Source organism: Phymastichus coffea, unplaced genomic scaffold, assembly GCF_024137745.1.
Source record: "Phymastichus coffea isolate CEN01 unplaced genomic scaffold, Cenicafe_Pcof_1.1 PCOF00045, whole genome shotgun sequence".
NCBI lineage: Eukaryota > Metazoa > Arthropoda > Insecta > Hymenoptera > Eulophidae > Phymastichus > Phymastichus coffea.
This window is the reverse complement of record NW_026706856.1, coordinates 1,406,155-1,430,126: the sequence shown is the minus strand read 5'-3', so window position 1 is coordinate 1,430,126 and position 23,972 is coordinate 1,406,155. Positions and strand designations below refer to the sequence as shown.

General features: G+C 33.2%; 1 protein-coding gene across 1 annotated transcript in view; it reads right to left on the bottom strand.

Moving 5' to 3' along the window:
• Positions 1 to 8,445: 8,445 nt before the first annotated feature.
• The window catches only part of LOC131664821 (T-lymphocyte activation antigen CD86-like), a 109,201-nt gene continuing 93,674 nt past the window's right edge, over positions 8,446 to 23,972 (bottom strand). Inside the window, exon 7 of the mRNA XM_058936217.1 lies at positions 8,446 to 9,917. Within this exon, the coding sequence (XP_058792200.1) occupies positions 9,808 to 9,917 (110 nt within the window). The 3' untranslated portion in view covers positions 8,446 to 9,807. The remainder of the gene's footprint in view (positions 9,918 to 23,972) is intronic.

Here is a 23,972-nt window from a genome sequence, read left to right as displayed (position 1 = left end):
GAAAATCAGCTCTCACTGATGTTTGCTTTCCAGCCTCCATTAGCCCCCTCGAAAAATATTAAATATATTTTTTTTATTTGGTGTATTTCTTGAAATGAACAAAAAAAGGCACGAATTTTGAAAAGGCTATTGCGAGAAATATAACTTAAATGTTTTAAGAAAAATGCGATTTGAATGTTTAATCTTTAAGAAAATATGTAATCAAAGCTATATATTTTTGTTACGTTATGAGTCTTGACATATCTTTTGTAAAACATTTTAAAAATAAAAAGATTTTTAAAAGCGATTTAATTCACGAGCAGTGTGGGTGAAGTACACTGACACAAATCGAGAATTAGGTTGACGGTTGACGGAAAGAGATGCAGAGTTCCTATTCCGTCACGTATTCGGTTTTTATGATAAAATGACTGGATTTTTTAAGTCTTATCAAGGGAAATTGAAAGCATCAATCATATTTCATCGAATATTTATTCAAAAATCATGAACGAGCGTGGCGCCGTCCAAAGCTCAACCAACGGATCACGTGGGAAGCAATTGTTTCTTATTTTACTATAGACATAATAGATGATTGAAGATTGAAAAGGTATGCCAACGGAGTTAACCGTGATAACCAGGCAAACATATAAGAACCGAATGGGACGGAAAGCTAATCTCCACTATTTGTGGCAAAGCTAAAATATGTTACGTCCCATGATCTTGGAGTTACGAGAGAGGGAAAACCCGGGAAAAAAAGAGAGAGATTATTTGACAAGTTATTTTACTCAGTGCAATCGCTCAGAATGCTTTGAGAGTTCAGTAAGGCAAGTTTATGTTTCCAACATTAGATTATCGTGATTTTAGAATTTTACAATTATCTGCATCAACTTATCAATTTTTTTTGTGATTTTCTGAACTTCTAATTAATTTTTATTTTGTATTTCGATTTAAGTATTTACTTAAACTTGGAAATTATCATTACATTTAGATTCATTAAATCCGTATTTCTTTACTCATTGATCTTTTTAGTGTATGATTTTGTGAATAAAAATTTGAGCATAGTTTGAATCTTTTAGAAAATTATTTGTGAATATATTTACTCTTGCTTAACCCAAACGCACTGGCTTCATACTGTTCATTATTAATCGTGCGTTAGTATGTGAAACTGGTAGGCTTTAGCGGAATTTCAGTACTGCTTCAACTTCGTTTCACGTAATTCTTTTTTCTAGAGATTAAACATTAAAAAATGTGAGAGAATTTGTTTCATAATACATTTTAGTCATAGTAAGATTATTTATTAGATGAAGATATTTTTAATTTAACTAAATTAAACGAAGAGCCACGTTATTAAGTATTTTTTCATTTTAAGTATTTATCGTAGATGTCATTAAATGAAGAGACAATTACTATCATGAAATCAGGAATATTTATTCTGCGCTTTATTTGAAAAAGACTCAAAATATAATCCAAGCAAAGCCTTTAGAATTAACAATGAGTAATTTATTGAAACACCAATCAATTATTGAAAAGGTTACAATCAAAAAGATTTTTACGGAAAAACAGTGTGGCGTGAAAGTCAACATTGTAGTAAGCACTCGATAATTGACAGGGAAATAGCAAAGCGAATTTCTGTGATGAAATTGATCGTCGCTGCAAGATTAATGTAAAGCTAAAAAGCTGCTTATGAATATTTACAAAGGAAATGAGTAGAAGAGCTTGAAATGAGAAGTTTGCTACGAACGTCAATCACATCAGTTGAAAATCGGGTCAGAAAAGTGCCGAGCAAGGCCGGGTGATATTGGCCCCTGCGTGTCGAGCTCGCGCTCGTATTTTTATATTTCAAGCGAAGTTACTATGTTACTTTCATCAATCAAATTGCTCGTAATTCTTGTTTTTCAATGGAAAAGTTTTAACCTGCAGAGTGCACAGGACTTAAACACAGCAATGTCTTTTATTTGATGAGGAAGTTCTTTTACATGCGCTCATGCGTTAGCTTTTGTACGTGTGTTATCCATCCGTATTCTTAACCACGTAATATATCACTATGAGAATTCTTTCATATATTCACTTTGCAAATACTTCTTGTCAAGATTTTCGTAATATATTGTAAATAGTTCCAAGCTTTCATATGTTACTAGAGATTCAACATAACTACGATGAAACAGTCGGAAAAATCAATAGAGTAAAAGTATAAATCGTGAGACGTATTACTTCTGATCTATTACAAGCCAGTGCCTTACTTTGTAATAAAAAAAATAAATGGTATTAAGCGAGCGGTCAATCGTTTCTCTGAAGCTAAAACCCGTTGAATATGTTATCTCAAACACGTATTCACCTTGTAATGAAAGAAACGACAAGTTTATCTCTTTGAGCCAAGTTAATCCTGGTGAAAGGTGAGCTTACAACTTAGAATAAGAGTTGAAAGGTCGGTACTACGTGGCCACGAGTTAATATACAAGAACAATTGTAGTGCAACGACATAGGAAGAGAAAAAGCTCAACGCAAATGAATATTCCCAGGTCGTTTTTCAATTCAAGACTGTGTGCGTCCGTAAAGCCACTTTAAAGTAACGAGTTTCATTCTTTTATACTAAAATAAAATTTGTGTTTAATGAACGAGCTAATGCTAGTTTTTCCTTTTCTAGACGTGTATTCTTCTATGTGTAAGTTTTTTCTGTGAAAAGGGAAACAATTGTATTATTTGTACTTACGTTTCGTGGATGCTGTTGGTTAGAAACTAACGATTGGTCACTGAAAAGTCTCAATGCAAAATTACTTTTACCATTATAATGCTAGCTAAGAGCATACTAATTATTGTTTTAGTTTCATTTTTAATTATACACATATATAAAGGCGAAATTAAAAAAAAAGGCATAATTTATTTCAATGCTATTCAATTAACTAAAATTTCGAATGTAACTTTTTTAATAATATCAATCACTTTCGCTGAATTTGTGGAACAGAAGAATACCTGCAACATTCTAACTCAAATAAAGACACCTTCACCCTTAATAGTTATATCTTCATCGAATTCAGACATGGTTTATATTTATGGAAATAGTTTGATCCGACGAACTAAATAAATTATTGCAAAGATGATTAAATGCTACTAACTTGACCTCATTTACATAAATAGAATGATCACTTATGACCAATGCCATTCATTGATTCTATCAATAATCATTCATAATATCTTTCATTTATAGAAAATACTATTTTGATACAGAGAATCCTAAAAAAGAAGCAGAGAAAAAATTTTATTTTGACATTTTTTTGTACTGATGTTTTTTACTTCCAAACTGTTACGTAATATCAGCATTTCGGGCGTTATTACGATATTTTTATATATTTTTTGCACGTTTATTTGTTTTTTGCTTATTTATATTAAAAAGCAAGAAGAAAGAAATAATTGGCAATTCGTGCATATATTTTTCTACAACATGTATCGAAAAAATCGACCATTTGTTTACTGTATCATGTGTTTACTATAGAACTCCTTTGTTATCGAGCATATTATTTTCATTATTTCCTCTTTCTCTGTGTGAATGCTAATTTTTTTTTTCTACTTCGTGGATCTCATAATCTTATTAAAATCCTTTCCCACTTGCTTTTGCAAGCTGCTTTATGGCGTCCAGAGGATAAAAAGGGTTTGAAGGCAGAACGCATTTTAAAAATGTGCAAGAAAGAATTCCATTTAAAAAATGTCGTAAAAAAGATAAAAGACTTCAGAAATAGAACTACATATACGATTTTGATGAGTGTTATTACTCGTTCTTATGCAGAACCTACATTAAAACGCGTCGAGAGGCATTAAGACGAATAATTCGCGTAGCAATGTTCTCGCGACAATTACGGTTCATCTCCTTTGTTGTTCTTGGCTCTCAACTAGCACGGCTACTCTCTCGAAACAGAAGAAGAAACACGTGTGCGAAAGCATAGTCACACAATGTAGCTCTCTATTCTTATTGCTAGCGTGTTTCCGTTGCATTTCCTTTTTCCCTCGCCAAAGTGCTCCTCTCTCCCTTTCTGTCTCCTGCAATTTTTTTAATATTTTTTGTCGCCCAGCTGTTACGGATTAACTTGGTCCGTACGATTATACCGTTGTCCCCTCTTTTTCTCCTCGCTTTTTCTTTTTATCTTCTTTTTCTATCCAGTGTTTTCCCGTTGGGCCTACGAAAAGTTGACGTTTCTCCTCGAATCGACGTGTCATTATCTTCCATCTTTTGCCTGCTTCTACCCCTAATTCCCTTTTCACAGTAACTTACCAAGCTTTCTGATTCTACGACTGCATATACTTACGGTATTAGGCTGAAAATTTTGTAATGAGCTGATTTGAGTAGCGTGCCGCGCTTAGCGAGTGCGGTACTACATCAATGATCCAAATTGACCACGTGTACGGCGGCCGCAGCTGCTCGCATCACGGCGCGGCGCGATTTAATCATCCGCCGACAGCCTGCCTGATCACATCTGCTCAGGTTCAACACCTTTGAGGAGGGCCCCGGCATCTCGCTGTACCAATCTGAGATCAACGTCGCCTTGGCTGTCGTGCGGAACTCTCTCTCTTTCACACACACACACGCGCGCGCACCGAAAATCGTACCACGTTCGCATGCGAGCTCACCGCAGCATACAAATATTGATGAATGCGGGATCGTGGCTTCATGGCCGCGGACAAGATTGTAAATCCATGCGTTCGCGAATTATAGTTGTGCGAAATCTCTAGTAAGTTGTTATGGTTTGAGTTTGACGGCCTAGATATTTGCGAGAAATCATATTAAATTCATATGTACGCAAATAAAATGAATGTGCAAATATTATAGAAGTAAAGGCTATTGACTCTTTGTTACAATCTTGTCACCTAGAAGATTACCTCAAGCTGGATTCCTGGGCAAACACTATATCCTTTTTTTCCTTAAGTCTCTCGTTTCCTCATTTTGCGAAATAAATAAACAATAATTTTACAATTTGTCTGTCTTGTGTAAATATGACTACTTGATAAGTTTCGTTTTATGGTGATGAAATCATGCTCGTTTTTAATTCAAGTTTGAAAAAATTTGCAAGAGAAACATAACTGATTTCATCTGGTGGTGACTGTACATAATTTTCAATTGTTAACTTCATTAATTTAGCGGTGACTGGTAGATGTAAGTGAAGTTTCATTCGCATAAAATAAAAAACACAATGAAAATTAATTGTGACTGCATAAAACTGAAAATTCTATAGATTTTTTTACCTTTGTTATTTATATTACAATATAATTGGGAGGTTGAACTTAATTATTTGAACTATGATGAGTTTTTAAATATCAGTGATAGTTTGAATAAGAAATAGTCTATTTATCTAGATAGTAACATGGAATGAGATTATAATATTGATGAGCCAATGTAGGTATTCTCTATAATTAATCATTAGGAAAACAAGTTCCAAAGCTGAAAGAGAAAGCTAGTATGTCATCATAATAAAAAAAAATCGATTCGTTACCCAGCAAAACTTGCTGATAATTAATCACAAGGCGCAGATAAAATAAGTAAGAATAATGGTTTGCTGGCTCTTGCAAGGTGGAGCGTGTGGCTCTCTTTATACTGCCTAACAAAGATACCATCTACGACTAATAAGTGGCATACGTCCAATAGCGTATTTGTCCTTTTTCTGAGGTTATAATAGAAAGAGACGAGTAAAAGTCGACTTTTTTGACATAATATGTGCAATAAAAGAGGCATCTTGAAAAATTACATACATATTGAAAAAGACCTTTCATTACAAGAGGAAACCTCTGCCTATTAAAGGATTTCTCACTTAACGTAACTATAAAATGATTCTGCTTGTAATAAATGTTTCAATAGGAATCCTTCTATTGTAAAAGAAAATTATTCTGGTATGCAAGAACGATAATTTTATATCGAAAAGGCTTTACTTCAGTTCTTTTTAGTACAAGATATATTAGATAGTACCAGCTCGATTTCAAATATTGTCAATATTAAATACAACGTATACGAATCCGAGAAAAAATCCATTACTTTTTATTTTCCAGAGGTGTAAAGATTGAGCGTTCATGATATCAGTGACAGATATTGTAGACAGAGAAAGTAATTGAACTATGTAATAAACTGTCAAGAAACAGCCATCCTCTGTAAAAAAAGGGAAGAATTTTATCCTTTATGTTTGCGTTCGTGATGCTCTCTACGTTTTTCCAATCTCTCGTTGGAAAGGCTTTTTATGATCTTTCTATGATGCGTTTTGTCCATTGCTTCAATAAACTTGTTCTCGATAATCTTTCAAACTTGCAAAGATCTAAAGCAAAAAAACGAAAGCGAAAACGTGTTTCTTGAACTGCACGTGAATATTCGCTCAAAGTTTGTAACGTATGGACGTGAAAACTCATAAAGATGCGAAGATTTCGTCGCTCAGCCAAACAATGAAAATTTTTCTGTTAGAAAAGGTATTTGTCATTTGAAATATTTAGTTATTTAGTTTATTTCCTTGAATTTTTTCGCTCTAGGTGAATCGTAATGATTTTACCTAACTCTTGCATGTGTGGTTTTTGCAAGGGAATAAAATGTGTAAAAATCAGTAATTATCAATAATAATATAAGTAGAAAATTTCAATGTCTGTAAAGAATTTTAATCATAATTTTGACTTTTTTTTAGGTTACTATAATTTTTGTGATTTATATAAGAAAACACGTTTGTAAACAGCTGCATTTCTACCAGAATTCCGGTATCTTGATAGAAGAAAAGCAGTTCACACTGACGAAGGAAATACATCGACCGTAATTTTTTTGCTACCTCGAGAGTGATAGAAGTTGGACGACGACGGGAAACGTCGAATCTCGAAATGGGTTAGTTTTATTGGTTCCCTTTTTGTTCGGTCTGTTGTTGCTACGGCGAAAGGAGACTTTGCGTTTGCTTCAGATAAGCTCATCTGACCCTCCTTCTAATCCTTTCCATTAGATACAACTCGAATGGGACAGCGTTTGTGGACTTTGTTTCTCAATTCACGATCACACTTATCGTCTACAAAGCTCGGACAATCTCGACTACAGTAATACAGAGATATGGCATTGTAAAAGATATTTTTCATTACATAACAAATTTCAGTTCTACATACAAAACTAATAACGAGGTCATAGATAATTATGTTGGAGATATAGTATCCTTCGAAGAACTTTGAAATTATGACAGACGCAATTACTCGGCTTTAACATTATGAAATATTGCATGAAACGTAATGCAAAAGTTTATGAGAAAAACAAGTTACATTGAAATGAAGTTGTATAATGATCGTTGCAGAAGTATTATATATTTTTTATTATATATTTTTCGATCGTAAATCGAGAAAAACTTCGCTATTATTCACCATCGCTTACTGCTAAACAAAATATAAAAGGACCGTTGACTTATTTTCAAATTGACAGCCATACGACAAAAGAATTTTAATGAAATGCTATATTAAATCAACAAACCATTATTCACAAATGTTGGTAATTCTTTTTGGATCCATTGTAGGATAAACTTGTAGCATTACATTTATTTTGTCAAAACTAGATAGTTCAAATCTTTTGAAGAGGATCACGAAGACAAATAATAATTATTTACTATTTTAATGTAAGTTTTAGTCCAATTACTTATATAATAAAAATCTTACAGAAATGAAAGTAACTGTTCTAATTTAAACAGTAATGACTTGAAGAATTTGTTTTTGAAAAACTGGTAGCGACGTAAAACATATTCTCTTCATTTTCGCATAGAAATTCCCATCAGGTAGAATATGATACATATATGTGAATATGATAGATATACGTGAACCATTGTTTCCAGTTATATAAGGTTGTAAAATAGCTATAAAAGATAGTACGTCTTTCGTGCACTGGTAAAAATGGAAAATATGCAGTATTCGTTTGACCGTCGCATACAAGGACCATTTTTATAATCCACGAGTATTATTCATTTTCATAATAGCGTTGAGGAAAAATCTGAAATTATGCAGAATGTAGAAAAGGTCAGTGAAGTGGGCAGAAACGTGCTTAAGTAACTTACCAGCAGTCGACGAAAGCTGCAAATGAAAGAACTTTCTCTACGAGGAAGGTATCTATAAAATCTGAATGATATGCTAGAAATATTTTTTTTAAAGCACGCGTGGCTTTCATGTTAGAAAACGTTCAATTCAGCTTTACTTTAAAAAACAATAAATACGATTATTAATGCGACTGCTACGAAATATATAGTGTACAGTATGTATAAATCCCATTCGCTTCTAACTTGTTGTACTGCAGTTATACAAAAATAAGTAAAGCCTTTTTTAAGCTATTGAAAATAAATGTACTATTTTCTTCTTGGAGTGCTGTTTCAGAATTTTTGAATGAAAGCGAATGATCACTAAAAAGATATATCTTATACTAGTATTCATTGTTACTTAAGTTCGTTGAATTTAATAAAAATTTAATGAAACGAAACAACAGTTATTGGTGATTTTACATGTTTATTCATTATTGTGTGTCTACACATACAACAGAATTTATATAGCTTTATTTTATAACGGTACAAAAAAGAAAACTCAAAAGTAATAGTATATCATTATGTACATCTCATTTAACATAGCGACGAACATGATAACTTACACCAACTTAACATTTCTGTTACACTTAATTCATTCTTAATAAATGTAGTATTTAGAAAGCCCATAACACTTTGTACAAAATCAAACAATCAACTTAACATGTAACTGATATATTACATTCATGTGTACTTATATTTCATTTATAAATTCCTGTATTAGATAATTGTTGTTATTATTATTATAGTTATTATTATTATATTTATTATTATTATTATTATTATTATTATTATTATTTTATTATTATTATACTCTATACATTCAATATAACAGCACCTGTTACTCATGTGATCGATAGAAGATATGTTGACAGAGAGTAACTTGATGTCGATAAATTATATTGTTTTTTAAGGATAAATGATCATTCAATACAAACATATTCAGAAATCCATATGAATTTCAAAGATCGTTTTTCATTCAAGAGTCAGGTAGTTACGCTTGTTTTTCTTTGACATTTTATTATTTAATATATACGAACAGCTGAAATCGTAATTAGAGGCAAAGTTTGCAGAAGGATCAGAACGGTAGAACAAAACACAATTAATCTACTTGTTGCCGACAGTCATTATAAACTGTTTGAAAAAAGATCGCTTAACATTCCAGAATGAATTGGTAATTGATCCGTACTTCAAGCAATAGTTATGCAGTTATGTATATTGCATATATACCGGAATTAATAAAAACATTCGTACTATGAAAAGTAAAACTACACAATGACTTCCATAAATGGAAATGAGCCGTATGAAAGAAAAAGTTGCGACAATCTACTCGTTCCTTTCGATTTGAATCATCTTCTCTCTTTCTCTCTTGTTTTTTTGCTCGTGCACTCTTACATGCATTTACAAATGACAAAACAAACCACGAAGGCTAGAGCTAGCAATTAGACAAAATATCAAATTGTCCGAGCGTACGCGGAGTTTTACGTAACAACATGTAGGAGGAAAGTGTTCGTTAAAAAAAATAACTGCCGCATTCGCTCTGCTCTTATATTTTCATTCGGAAATGTTTGCATGCACATACTTGGACGCACACACATCCATACCTACATCCACATTTACTCACTTTCAGTCGAGGGTTTTCTGCATGAACGAGGGCCTCGTTACGCGTGTATAACTCCAAGAGAAAGAGAAGAGGAGTTTCGTGAAAAATGTTGCGAGGCTTCATCGTCCTTGGCGTTACCTCCGTTTATTCTCTTCAATGAGTTCAGCGCTCAAGCAGTCACCTCGTGAAGGAGCCTGCATGGAGTAGTAGTAGCAAGAGTGCGAGGGTGCGCGTAGTTGCGCCGCTGTTGCTTGAATTGCCATGTTGCATTGCAGCCGGGTGTTCACCTGTAATCAGATATGTAATCGTTACAAATTAACTCAAAGATATACGACAAGGATATAAGTATGCTTTTTCGACTAAACTTGATTTCATATATAAAAAAATATTGCATTCTTTAAAATTTGAGGAGTTTTTTCTTTAACTGAAACATTTAACGCATGATAGTAATAAATTTATTGTAAATTAATGGTGATACTCATATATTCCGGGTTCGTGGATAGAGCCTAGAATAAGATGGTTCTAGTAATAAAGTATTAGATGTTTTAAAATATTTCTAATGATTTGATATATTTTAAATATATAATTTCTAATCAAAATATATACAGAAGTAAAGAGTAACTTTACAAATATAGTACAATGATTAATGTTTTTTTTAGCTATATAGTTATTATTTTGCGCCATCGATGCTTATAATTTAGTTAAAAATAAATTTCAAACAAAAACAAAGAAGACCACATTTTTATAAATTCGAAAAGGATCCTCTGAAGGATATTTGGTTTCGTATTTTGCATGGAAAATAGAGTCACCGTAGTGTCACGAGGACGTTTCCGCTTCGCGTGATAAGAGGCTGGGTGCTTTCAAGTACACATCATCGATCACGAGAATGCCACTGCGATAAGGTTGAGTAGTACGGTTTCAACTTTGGTCGATGGCTTTCAAAAGCCGTCGATTCTAACATTTTACTTTTTAAATCTATACATGACATAGCGTAACATTGATGCTACGTATTTGTGGCTTCTATGTTTCAAGACAAAAAATAAAGCTATTTCATCTGTTTTACTTTTTATTAGAGATAAGTTTATTTTTAAGTAGAACTGTTATTCGAAGATACATTTCATATATTGTGCTCTTTAATAAACAAGATTTAAGTTACTGTCAGAACAAAATACTATTAATTGCTTTTAAAGCATTATTTGTAAAGTTTATGATTTTTGTAGAGTACGGAAATGATTTAGACCGTTATTACGACACATAATAGTAAAATTATGATATATAAAGTAGCTTTAAGATAATCTACTTCATATATCACGTGGAAGTAGCTTTCAGATAAGCTACTTCATAGATTGAAAGATTATTAAATACTCATGTCAAGCTGTCTAAACTGTACAAGTGAAACTGTTCGTCGTATAGAAAACAAACTTTTTAGCAAAACGATGGAATTAAAAGACAAAGTAAATTAAAGTGGATCGTTCGATACGATACGATAAAAGCGTAATCTACGGAAGAGAGAACCAATCAAATTAGCGATGAAATAGTTTTTCAGAGTAGATTTCAGTGAAAGCCGTTGAAAGGTTCGTAATCACTGCATAGCTCATCAACATTTAATTACTACTAGTCAGGACAAAGAGTGACTATCAAGTAGGCCTTTTAATCAAACAGAATGGACACGATTTTAGTTGTTAAGTATTGTAAATAATTAAAATATTATTAATGTTTTCTATATTTCTATGGTATAAAAAATTTTGAGAGTGAAGATCACTTGAGCAAATTTGATTCGGAAAGCAGCTGTTTCCTTTCAGATTTGAAATACTTATTAGCGCAAGTACTCGGCTTTTCACAATTCAAAAGTATTCTCATTGATATCGAGTTCATTTTTATCGTTATTATCGACTTTTAAAGTCGGTTACTGTACCATACAAATTTATATCACATGCATCGTTGGATTGTATGAATAAAATTCTTTTTACTAAATAAAACAAATTATCAAAAAGGGTTCAAACTTTTTCACTCGTAATCAATATAGCATATAAATTAAAAAATGAACACCCGTGTTATTGTTATTCATATATCAAAATAAATGCAGAAATATAAATCTTTTGTCTCTACTATCAGAAAAGCTAAGTGGTTAAAAAAAATAATAAAACTACCAATGCTTCCACTAGAATATAATCTCTCTCCACTGTATACCTTACAAGTACTTTTGAGATACAAGTAGGCTGTCCATAACTTGAGAGATTATTACGACCCGATTAAAAATGATAAAAATATAAATTCATTTTATACGTACATTATTTTTTAAAATACTTTACAAAATTTGAGAGAACAAAACATTTGGATTTGGTAAGTTATCAGAATAAATAACAAAGACTGCGAATTTAACGATTACAAACTATACTTTGTTTTAACTCTACGAATCACATTGTAAATACAATTGTAAAATTATTTCGAAATCGATTGTAATCGGTCTCACGTTATTATGTTTTCAAGCTTCCGCTTTTATTTTTTGTTTTGCATGTTGCTTATTGTAGCCACTTTCAGTTTTAGTTTTTATTCTTTTTTCTCAAGACTCAATACCAATTACGTAATACCAAGTTAAAACGGCTTATACTGTGTATGAATACTAGTGATAACAGAGACTGCAATCAAATTAATTGATGAGCAAGAATGAAAATAAGATTAATGAAGATAATTTTATTCAAACACTAGGCTTTGAACTTTAGAAAGGCATAAAAATCTCATGGCGAGCAAGGAGAAAGTCATACAAAATGTATAAAGTACGCAAGAATAAATGCCGAAATTCGAATGTCGCTATACAAAATACCCTAACTGTGATCTAATGACTTACTACTGCACTTGCACTTTTCACTGCGGCCAATTTTTGGTAGTCTAACCCCCTTTTTGGAGTTTCAATAGCCGAGGCATCTTTGCCGTTATTGCACAATCTTCCTCTCTTCCGCTCACGCTTTTGCTCGCCTGCCTACCGGTACATGTCTCAGCCTCGTGGCACAACCGTTCCGTCTCTGGGCGACCTGCAATACTCAGGAGAATCACCTCCCTCGTGAGGTCTTTAGCCTTCGAGAAGTTGCCTCCTCGAAGCTGAAAAGGGGCTTCACGGCCACAACAACACCACAATGCGCTCGTCCACGTCCACAAGACGACGCTATTCCATTATAAAAAAATGTTTCGCAATCACGCATGTCGCTTATCCCTTATTTAGTGATTTTTCTTAAGTTTACCATTCGCTTTCTTAATCTAATGCTCGTTCCGGCACACGAATAAAACGCTTAAACTCTAGTTGTTTCTATAAGCGGCTCTCGAAAACAGCCGAGCCTTGTTACCAATATGAATGCGTTAAAGAAAGCGGCCCAAAGCTTTGGGTATACACTTTGGGTAATACATAATGCGCATCTACGATACACACGTGCTGCGCTGCACCCTCCGCGAGTACATTCCCAGTTTTACGATGTCGAACGTCTCGGTACCATCGTCGGAGTTTTCCCGAATTGTTTTACGATTCCCACGTGTCTCACAGACTCGTTTTTTCTTTCTAACTATTTATCGTCTAACGTCTTTAACCTATTTGTATTTTCAACATACAAGCAATTAGTAACGATAAAAATGTTCAAAATGAGAGCTTCATAGTCACAGTAAAAATAATAGTTTTTATGTTATTTTAATTTTTCACTGTTAGGTAACTGATTTAAATGCAGTAAGCCGATTTTTTTAGCCTATTTGCATGCCAGATGTATCTGAAAGTGGTGTAGTGGGGAGAGAGATTCCACGTAATGCATAACAATCATGAACTATTTTATAGAGATAAAAATATTTCAGTTTATAAATCTGATGATCAAGCTTTTGTAATAACTTCAAAAATAACAGTTGATCCTGGTCACTCAATACGTATAACGACTGCACACTCTACACTATATGATTGATAATTGATGTATTAAAGAAAGATGAAACAGGGTACTTGATGTATAATACAAATCTTTCTAATAAATAAAAAAAATAATACAAATCTTAGGTAAACTTAAGAAAGACACGAAAGTGATATTACATTGTATCTTGACTAACTTGATTAAAATGGCATCGATCGAACTGCAATTTTTTCGGCTGATAGATGGTAATCTATTCGATATGCGATTGCGTCTTTTCATGACTCTATACTATAGAAAAAATTTGTTATGAAAACATTCTTATATATGACAGTAAAGCAATTCAAACCAACGATTGAAGTATTGAACACATGTTTTAAAAATAGAACCTGTATTGAAAAGAAAAAGCTATCAAATATATAGTGTGGCCTCAACAATCAAAATATTTTGATAGCTATTAGAATTCCTTGCTACACGAAAATTGTTGCTAGCGCTACCTCGATGTAACGGAATATAAGAATATATATAGTATTACATGCGATGTCTAGGGGAGATTTGTTCCGCGCGCTTTCGAAACTGAGAAGCGCTAGCGTCAGGGGGGGGGGGGGCTAGAGAGAGAGAGAGAGAGGCGGAGATCGGCTTACAGCCAAAACTTTGTGTAGAGCAATATGCCAAGAGAATTCCGATCAAAATTGCTATCATACACAGGCTTGCGAGGGTTCGCGAATCGCGACACACCCATGCAATCGCACGTGACCATTTATCTCAACTGCATCGCTACGCAGTGAAGTATATAATGCAGGTAAGTATATATCTGGGAAGATAGGAGGAAAGAGAGAGAGAGAGAGAGAGAGAAAACGATAACGTTTTTGGTACCGAATGGACCAAATTTTTCCGGTAGGCCGTTAATTTACGGCTTACGATTCGGGAGCTCGTGCGAGTGCAAGGAAACCACCATTTCTCAGGGCCAAAAGCATAAAAAGTATCGCTGGCGCTATATCATCGTTACTACGATTCCGAGAAAGTAAGCGGGCGCGCGAGAAAACGACTGATTAATTCGAACGCCCAGTGACGCATAGCTCGCGCATATTTTATCAGCCGACCTGACTCTTTGCAGCGGACGCTCGCGCTTACTCGACACCTGATTAAGGAGTCTCATTTCGGCTGCTGCTGCTGACGGACTCGCCGCCTTTCATTTGATGCGAATTTGCAAGCTTAACCCATCCCCTCAGAAGGTCTTTTGGCTATTTTTTAAAATTGCAATATGAAAGCTTTCAACGTCACTTCATTTCCAAGTTTAATTTCAGGTTATCTCGACTTTTCTGCCTTGCTGGAAATAACATGGATATGCATGTTTCTAGTAACTTAGAGAAAATATAGGTCAGTTCAGATTGTACTGCCTTGTGCCAGTATAAGTCATCTCAGCAAAATTTGGACGGTTTCGAAATTAATAGCCATGATGTTGCTTTCTATCTAAGGTATTCTGTATTAGCGGTGCTTCCCACCTTCCCACATTCAAAGAAAGGTTACTTCAATCAGTTTGGTATTTTAATATTCGATAAAATTCCTATCTAGCATCATATTTCAGTACATTTAAAAATTTATTTGGGAATGCATTTCTGGTCAGGTACATACGGCAAGCATTTCGAATACGATCAAAATGCCATTCCCCAGGAATATTACAGGTGCGAAATTTAATTTTTACAATTAAATTGTTCAGTAGTTAGATTGCTCGCAAACCGAGTTAATAAGTCATGGAGATTTTATTTCGAAAGAGTCCAGCGGGAGCATCATGTTTTATTCATGATATTGTGTCGCGGAACGAGAGGGTACGATAATTGTCGAGTCGGCGCCGCGAGATACTCAACCGGAAAACGATTCGGCCAACTTGGTATATAAATGAGGGCTGCACAAGAGATAGAAGATGGAAAAGAGAGGGGGAGACTGAACTAGAGAGGGAAGAGGACAGAGGATAAAAATGGCGAAAGTTTGTCGACGCTAAAAGTTTGTCGGATCGTCGGAGCAAATCGAGCCAGGCCGAAAAATTTAATTATACGCAGGTCACCGTCATACTCGAATACCCGTTAATCATCCAAGCTTGAGAGCGTGTGACGAGCTTTCCTACATACCGGACCCCAGACAAGCCTCATCGCTAATTCCTTTCGGTGGATTAAATAGCGATGTGTTTTCGCATGAGTTTGCTAGGATTCGCTAACTTTGACTGATAACCAACAAATAAAAGGCAATCTCGTAGAATGAAGATTTACCGTCTCGATCCCAACAATCTAATCAGTTAATACTATATAATAATTCAAATGGTGAATAACCTTATTCCAATTATGATAATGTTTGAATATGTTTGAATAAAAAATCCCACAAATCCGATCAGGACAATATTAAGACAATTACGTTTAAACCTTATTACTATCTATTAATCTCATTATATTAACTAATATAGTAATAAAATTCGTACTTTGTTATAAATAAAGCTTTACCTTACCAATATTACATAGCATACGATCTGAATTTTTAATATTAAAATATCAACCTTATCAATGATCAAAGATCTAGAAATATTGATTTTTATATTTAAAAAAAAGATATTGTTAACAATGCACATTATTTCGTTCACAAATAACTATATAATATTTGAAATATAGTAAATGCACTAAATACAGTAAAATTCGAGTAATATCTCTTCTCGAAAATTGTACAATTCTTTCATAATTTTAATATCGGTTCTATTGATTTGAAATATTGGTTAATATTGCACTCGTTCATGATTATTTCACCATTCAAATGTTTTACTCTGTAAATATCGTTTGAAATTCGTCTCTCAGATGAGCTGATGATTATGCCCACATATGAAACTCACGTTAGAGCTATATATTCTCAACGAGCTTGCAGTTGCACAGTTATAATCTTGACTATACAGTTATTTATACAAACGTTTTGAAATCATTGAATGGATTCTCATTACCATAGTCGTCATTATTCAAATTCCATGTCTATAAAGTAGAACATATTCACGAACTTGTACATACGTTTATAAAATGCTCAATCGGGAAGTGCATCGTAACTGAAAAAATTCAAGTGGATGCAAACTTATTGTTATAGCATAATTAACCGCTAAACTATTAAATTTGTGTATCGTAATATCCTATTTAAATTGTACCTAAATAATGCATGATTATTTAAAACCACTATTTGAAACCTTACATCAATGATATTCCGTTTTTTCTTTTATAAGTAGAATTTTCCGGCAAACTTTTCGATTCTCCCTTGAGTATAGAACTGACGACCTTCCGAAGAAAAAATTTCCGCAAACTCGCTGCTAGCACAAAGCGGTGAGATCCAACTATGCAAATGCCATGGCTTCACGGAAAACACAAGCACCAAAGTTACGTAATGAACAGCCTCCACGCGCCTCCCCCTCATGCGATCTAGTCCCTCGTTGGAGAATTTTGCTTACTTCTCCGTCTTCCGCAAAACCCCATGGTACGTAGCTTTTTTATTCCTTTTAGATTCGATAGTTAGAAATCGGATTTCATGAAGTTAAATTAGCCAAATACTTTAGTTCTAGAGTACATTTCTAGAAGATATTTCAGACTGATTATTTTGATTGAGACCGTAATTGGAACGTTTTGTTTGTTGTAGTAAGAGAATTTTTCGCTGAACAAAGTATTTGATGTCGTTGAAAGAAAAGGGTATAACAAGCCTATCTTCGAGTGTTAACGAGATTAAGTCTCTATGGAAGAGAATTGGAAAGTTTTTATATCTTGTCGAGACGAAAAAGCGGAGGGAATATTTATGGGGAGAAAGATTAAACAAGAAAAAAATTGAAAAAAAGAGAAGTACAAGGACAGAGCTAAAACTTTCTCATCTGTACCAAGTAATTAACTTATAGTTATTGGATCCCCAACGTGAATTACTAACTTATCGGGTATTATACGATACCTACGGTATTCTCTATTCTCTCTTAAATCTAGTAACTTTCCAATCTGCGTCTATCTATTCTATTATGTCTTCGTCATTTCATGTACTTGCTACAACATATGTCCAATTAGACGTTTTATATATAAATACATTTTTCTTCACATTACAAATTCAATAATTCATTATTTCTAAAAAATGAAAATGACAATTGCACGATAATTCTAATGAAATCAATTTTTTTTAGGAAATAAAAATAAGTAAATAAAAAATATGGCCGGGAAAATAGCAAACAGAAAATAAATTAAATGAAGAATAAATGAGTCGAAAGTCCGAAAAAGTTTCCGATTCGTTTTTCTTTTATTTTTGCACTGCGAGTACTGAGTGGGCGGTGTTGGTGGCAGCAGCAGCAGCAGTGGCAACGCGAAATATACGCACTTTTCCCAGGGGGAACGCAAGCGGCCATGTCGGAGTCATCCGGTGGCTCGCGCTAATAAATTCCGTACAAACGTCACATAGTTTCTACGTCTGTGGCGGATACGCTTGGCCCCTCTGTATAATCCCAGCCGCGGTGTTCACAAAGGGAAGTCTACGCTCAATTATGCAAGTATCGTTATAACGCTCTCTGTCTACGCGTACGAAAACTAACGAATAGTATTCTATATTATAACGCTAATCGCAATCTCACTATTATTTTAAGTTAAACTTTATTGATTCATCCAGTAATTAACATATCACCGAATACACGGGGTTCTCTACTATTATTTTGTGTCCAATCACAAATTCAATCCATTCTATCGAACTCTAAAATAAGTTTTATTTTAGTTATTTAAATCAACAAGATAAAACTGTTCAATTAACTACATTCTTCCATATGATTAAGAGATATTAATCAATTATTATTTTTATTTCATCCATCTAAAGGAGCGCAAATGTTTTTTAAAAATTAGTATATTTTGTTACTTAAATCGACAATTATTTGTTTTTAAAAGAAAATAAATCCTCATAATTATGAATAAAAGTTAAAAACTGAAAAATGTAAAAGTTATAAATTTGATGCATATTTTAACTGAAAAATGTTTGTGGTGTTTCATTGTTATTATCAAATTAAATATTATCATTAACGGTATAGACAGTATACTTTCATGGTGATCATTGAGGTATGTATTCATTGATTAGTTCATTCGATCAATGTTTTCTACGATAATTATATCTTCCATTAGCTGTATAATCATGACTATAATCATGTTACGAGCATTTATCTTTTGATAAATATTATTATCGAATATTTTACATTCATGCACTATTATAGATACAAAATATCTCTATGATTGCAACTTAGTAATTGCATGTATTGCATGATATAAATTTAGCGGTATGAGTTACCACTTTTTGATAAATTATGGTACAAAAATTTATTGTATAAACTTAAGAAAGTCCCACCAAAAATATCTATCTAGTATTAGAATAATACTTAGACTATAGTACTTTTAAGGTAAAAATAAATAATTAAAACACTAAACTATATTTAATAAAAGTTGGCATTACTTTAGGAAGCGTTCATAGTCCTATATTATATTTAATTTACACACATGATCTTCCAAGCATGGAAAATATTAATATCGACATTTACATAAATGACACAGTTATCCTAACATTCTACAAAAATACAATAACGGTCTTTCGTAATATACTGAAATATTTAGTTACATCTCTATTTAGATTTAAAAAATGAAGAATAACATAATCAATGATACTAAATTACTCAGGTAAATTACACCTTAACAAAAAAACTTATCCTTTAGTACAGATAAACAGCCAACCAATATCACGAGGAGGTAAAGAAAACTAAATATTTAAATACCTTGGGATGCACTTAGATTGCTGACTAATGTGGACAGAGTATATTTGTAGCAAACGTAAACAGATAATAAACAAATAATCTATAGCTGAAAAAATACTACTAGGTACTATGTAAAAAATCTAAATTGTCAATCAACAACAAATTATTAATATGCAAGTGTGTAATTAAACTAGTACAAATATATAATATTCAACTTTGAGGTACAGCTACAAGATCAAATATTTATATTATAGAAAAACTTTAAAATAGAACTTTAAAATCCTTCACATATAGACCATGGCTTATTACAAATGAGATAATTAGGAAGAATATCAATGCACCGACCAAAAAAATATAAGTTGCTTGCACAAGATTATTAATCGGCTAAAGCAATATCTTGATAGTTCGGCGGATAATTTAACACTAAGAGTCTCGAAATTTTCTTAATTATAAAACACCTTTTGTACATGCTAAAAGTAAAATCTATAAAATAAACACGTTGGTACGAATAAATGGTGAAGTATCTTCATTTAGTGTAGATTCAAAATCAAATTATTATTCTTATAATTATATTACCTATTATGGTCAGACAGATTGTAAATAAAGTTAGAAATAACAAAGAGCGTATAATATATAGTTATTTGGTTACAACATGAAATAAAAATTATTTGTAAACTAGTTTTTCTTTTTGATGCTCTTTATAGTGTTAAAGCAATTAGAATAACTATAACAAATAAACACAAACTATTTTACGCGTAAAAAAGTACTCCGATAATTTGCAAGTAGTATAATTTTGATATGGTCAGACATAAGCAGTGCTGCTATTTGGAAGTAATCACAAGTATGAATACAATGAATGTGATATTTAGTGTATAATATTTAATATCTTCGTAACTAACTTCGAGGTAGACTTATCGTATATACTGTTATTAATAGCTTTTAACTAACTACGAGGTAAGCTTATTATCTATACATTGTCATTAGCAGTTTTATGAATAAAGATATTGTTGAAGAATATAATATTGTATTTTTGATATTTTTTTTTTATATTTGAATAAGTTGCTTTGAAAGGCTAGATATGATTGCGATGTTTGAAGAAATTTTATTCAAAGACAACAATTTCTAGTAAGTGCAATCAAACGACAAGGTTTTCACTCGTTAAAGGTTCAGAAGAATGAAAGAGTAGATCCGTAAGTCAGAAGGGAGCTTTATCAAGTACGTGAGAGAAAGATAGATAGAGATGGGGAGACAGAGTAACACATTTTTGACGTTGACTGTTGGTATATAGTGCGAACCACCGTTTTCACTCGATTCGCTCCGTTGGACTTTGAGATTAGCGCGACCCCGGCGACACGGCGTAATTCGCTTGTCGCGCGTGATGGATGACGTAGCGCAGATAAGGCCGTTGATTTTAGTTAGAGTTAACAAGCTTTTACTCGCACGCGCACGTGTCTCTTGCAGCATTTTCAAGTATATGAAGCGCGCATTTACATAGCTGTTCTTTATTTCTCTATCTTATTGATGCGATCAAGGAACACTAGTGCAAGATCATTAAGGATGTAATGCGATTGTCTTGAGACTTTTGAGGAATATTGGTATAGATAGTTATTTTATTTAATGGATTTCTGACTACACGATCTCCTTTTGGAGAATATGTACATTAATCTCGAGAACTTTTTGTACTCATGCGTGAAACATGATTGTAATACAAGGTAGGTAACCTTAATATGAGACTATTATACGCAAACTGCTGTAAATTGTAATCAAGAATGTATTTGTACGAGGACTCATTCAATTGCTTTAAAATTAGCTTTAAAATGAGATTATGCACGATTACTATTCGTGTTAGATAATCAATAATGAATGCTTATGGAAGAGTAAAAGATGACAAATCAAATGGTATTTTCAAGATGATCTTTGAAATACGAATATATTCGCTAAAAAAAAATTTGGAAAATTGCAAAGTTCGGTTGTTTGAATACAAAACGGCTGCACATAAACAGATTTTATCTTCGGAAATGATAAAAAATCGATTAAACTGTCACTGTTAGATAGTATGAATATAATATTTACAGCGCTGTACCACTATAGCACGCGTACATTCAAAATCCGTGCACAGTCCGGTATCGATTATTAGTTCTACTTACTTTTTAAAATTACATTCAGCATGTTACATTTTTTGTATATGTATGAGCTTCGATTAATCAGAAAATTTCTTAGAAAGCAATCAATGAATCAATACTAAAGTTATATCACCTGATATTTATTTATCTTTGATGTTTGATTGGGAAGAAAGAAAAAAATATCCGACAATATTGGCAATTGGGTGAGCTGGCAGCGAAGCTTGTTGATCCTATAAGCAAGCGATTGGCAGCAGCCAGCCGTCATTGATTTAAATTCAGGTGTATATCATCCGTGCAAATATAATAAGCATAGAGAGATAAAGACAGCGAGATAGGTGGTGCATGTCGTGCTCTATTTGCGCAAACTCGTACACCAAACACTATATATACATAATAATGAGACTTCGCTTTCCTGCTTGCTCCGCTCTTGAACCCCTCCCCCTTCTCACATTCAAAAATATTTTTAAACTATACATTTCAAATGAAAAAAAATGATTTAAACAAATGCGTCAAATATTATATTTAAAAAATATATAAAGTATATATTTTATACACCACCATGGAGGTAAATATCATAGTGCGTTTTCCATAGTCGTATCCCCCCCAGTAGGCCTAGTATGAAGTCGATACATCGACACATTACTTTTTTTTATTTTTCTTATGGTGTCAATATGATACATATTTATTTGTTAAATAAAGCATTTTTTATATCAACATTTTTATATTTTATTTCCGATTCATTACTTTCGACTTTAATGTTATGACTTCAATATTTAGGCTATTTTCATTACGACTTGTGTTGTAACGGTCTATTATAAGTTGGTGTCCATTCTACGCCATATATTAGGTATATTTTAAATTATCGATTTGAATGATGAAAAAATAGATTGTAAATGTACATCAAAATTTTTATTTTCGTAATAACTATTTAAATTTAAAAATTCATCTTCTTCATTATACTTTTTTGACAAATTTACGATCTAATTCAAATCTTCATTTTGTCTATCACAGTCGTATTTATTTCTATTTAATAAACTACGATTAAAGACGAAAAAATTTATTCCCTGTTCATATTTTTCAATCGTTATAATTTTATCTTTTGTGTTGTTTAACGGTCTTTCACATCTTGTTTCATCATTAGAAAACTTTGTCATTTTACAAATTAAATATATTCTGTCAGTTTCCAAATCTATAGCTTAGTAAAACATTAGTAAAAAATCTACGAAAATACTGAAAATAAGTCCAAAAAGGGGAGGAGCCGGATTTATGAGAATGGGGAGAGAATACCTACCCGGTGTCCCTTTACGATTATATATATATATATATATATATATATATATATCTGAAGTTTAGTACGCAGGTACGTGTACACAATTAGAAAGTTTAATCTGGAGAAAAATCTAAGACGAGCCTTCGGCAGGTAAATCAAGCATTGCAAGTTCTCTCTCTCTCTCTCTCTCTCTCTCTCTCTCTCTCTCTCTCTCTCTCTCTCTCTCTTTCTCTCTCTCTCTCTCTCTCGTTTCCTCACTCGCTCGCGCTCTCTCTCTTTCTCTCTCTCTCTCGTTTGGCCTAATTCTGTTTACGTGCTTGCACAACTCTTTGAACTCGTTCCAAGGCGCAACGTTTGCTTGAGACAGACTTAGCGCTGCGGGCCCTTTTAGCTTAAGTTAAAGAGTAAGCGAGAGCGAGGGAGAGAGAGAGAGAGAGACGGGATCCTGGCAATTAGCCACAAATCACTCCACTGCACACTGAGTACAGGCAGTGAGAGAAAGGAGGACAGAGTTCTGAGCATTCTGTTCATTTGCCGCCGGTTCCTATTTTTCCTTTCTCTCGACAGTGAGCTAATAAGATTTTACGGAACAACTATTCCTTCAGACTATAAGCTTGGAATACACAATCACTCTGCCAATTGACTTTGATTCTCAAAACAGTATTTCTCGTTTATTATTTAATTTTTACGAACACTCTATTTCATTGGCAATCAATGGTTTTTGAAACCAGATAAGCATTTATTAAACTGGTTCACTTGCTTGAAAATTTAAAGCGTTAATTAGAATTAATCTCGATCATTCAATCCCGTCTTCCAGCATTCAATAGCTACCGAGCAATAAAAGCGGCTCGGTCGAGTGGAGTGTGCTTTTTCTTTTTTCCTATTTCTTTTTACATCGATAGAAGCAGATGCATTGGTTAGATGACGAGACGCAGGTGCGCTGTATCTGTGTTGGTTCGGAAGAAAGAGGAGCTTGCAATAAAACGCTGTCGAGAGTTCGGACTCGAAGAAGATAAATAGAAGGCGACTATGTCGTTTTTTGCGCAGGCAATCACCGTATCTTCATCCTCTTCATCGTAAAAGCTTCGACCACCCTTTTGTCCGATTAGAAATTAAAAATATAGAGCACCCCTAAAAGTTGGTGCTTTTGTTCGCTTCTTGACGCTGATGGACTTTGGTCTTTTCAACGATGATATATTTCACCGAACACTTGCAGAGTGGCAACGGACGTTACATGGGATTTCAAAACGAAATGCTTTATAAAGTATGACCGATGATTTTTAGATCTTTAGGGA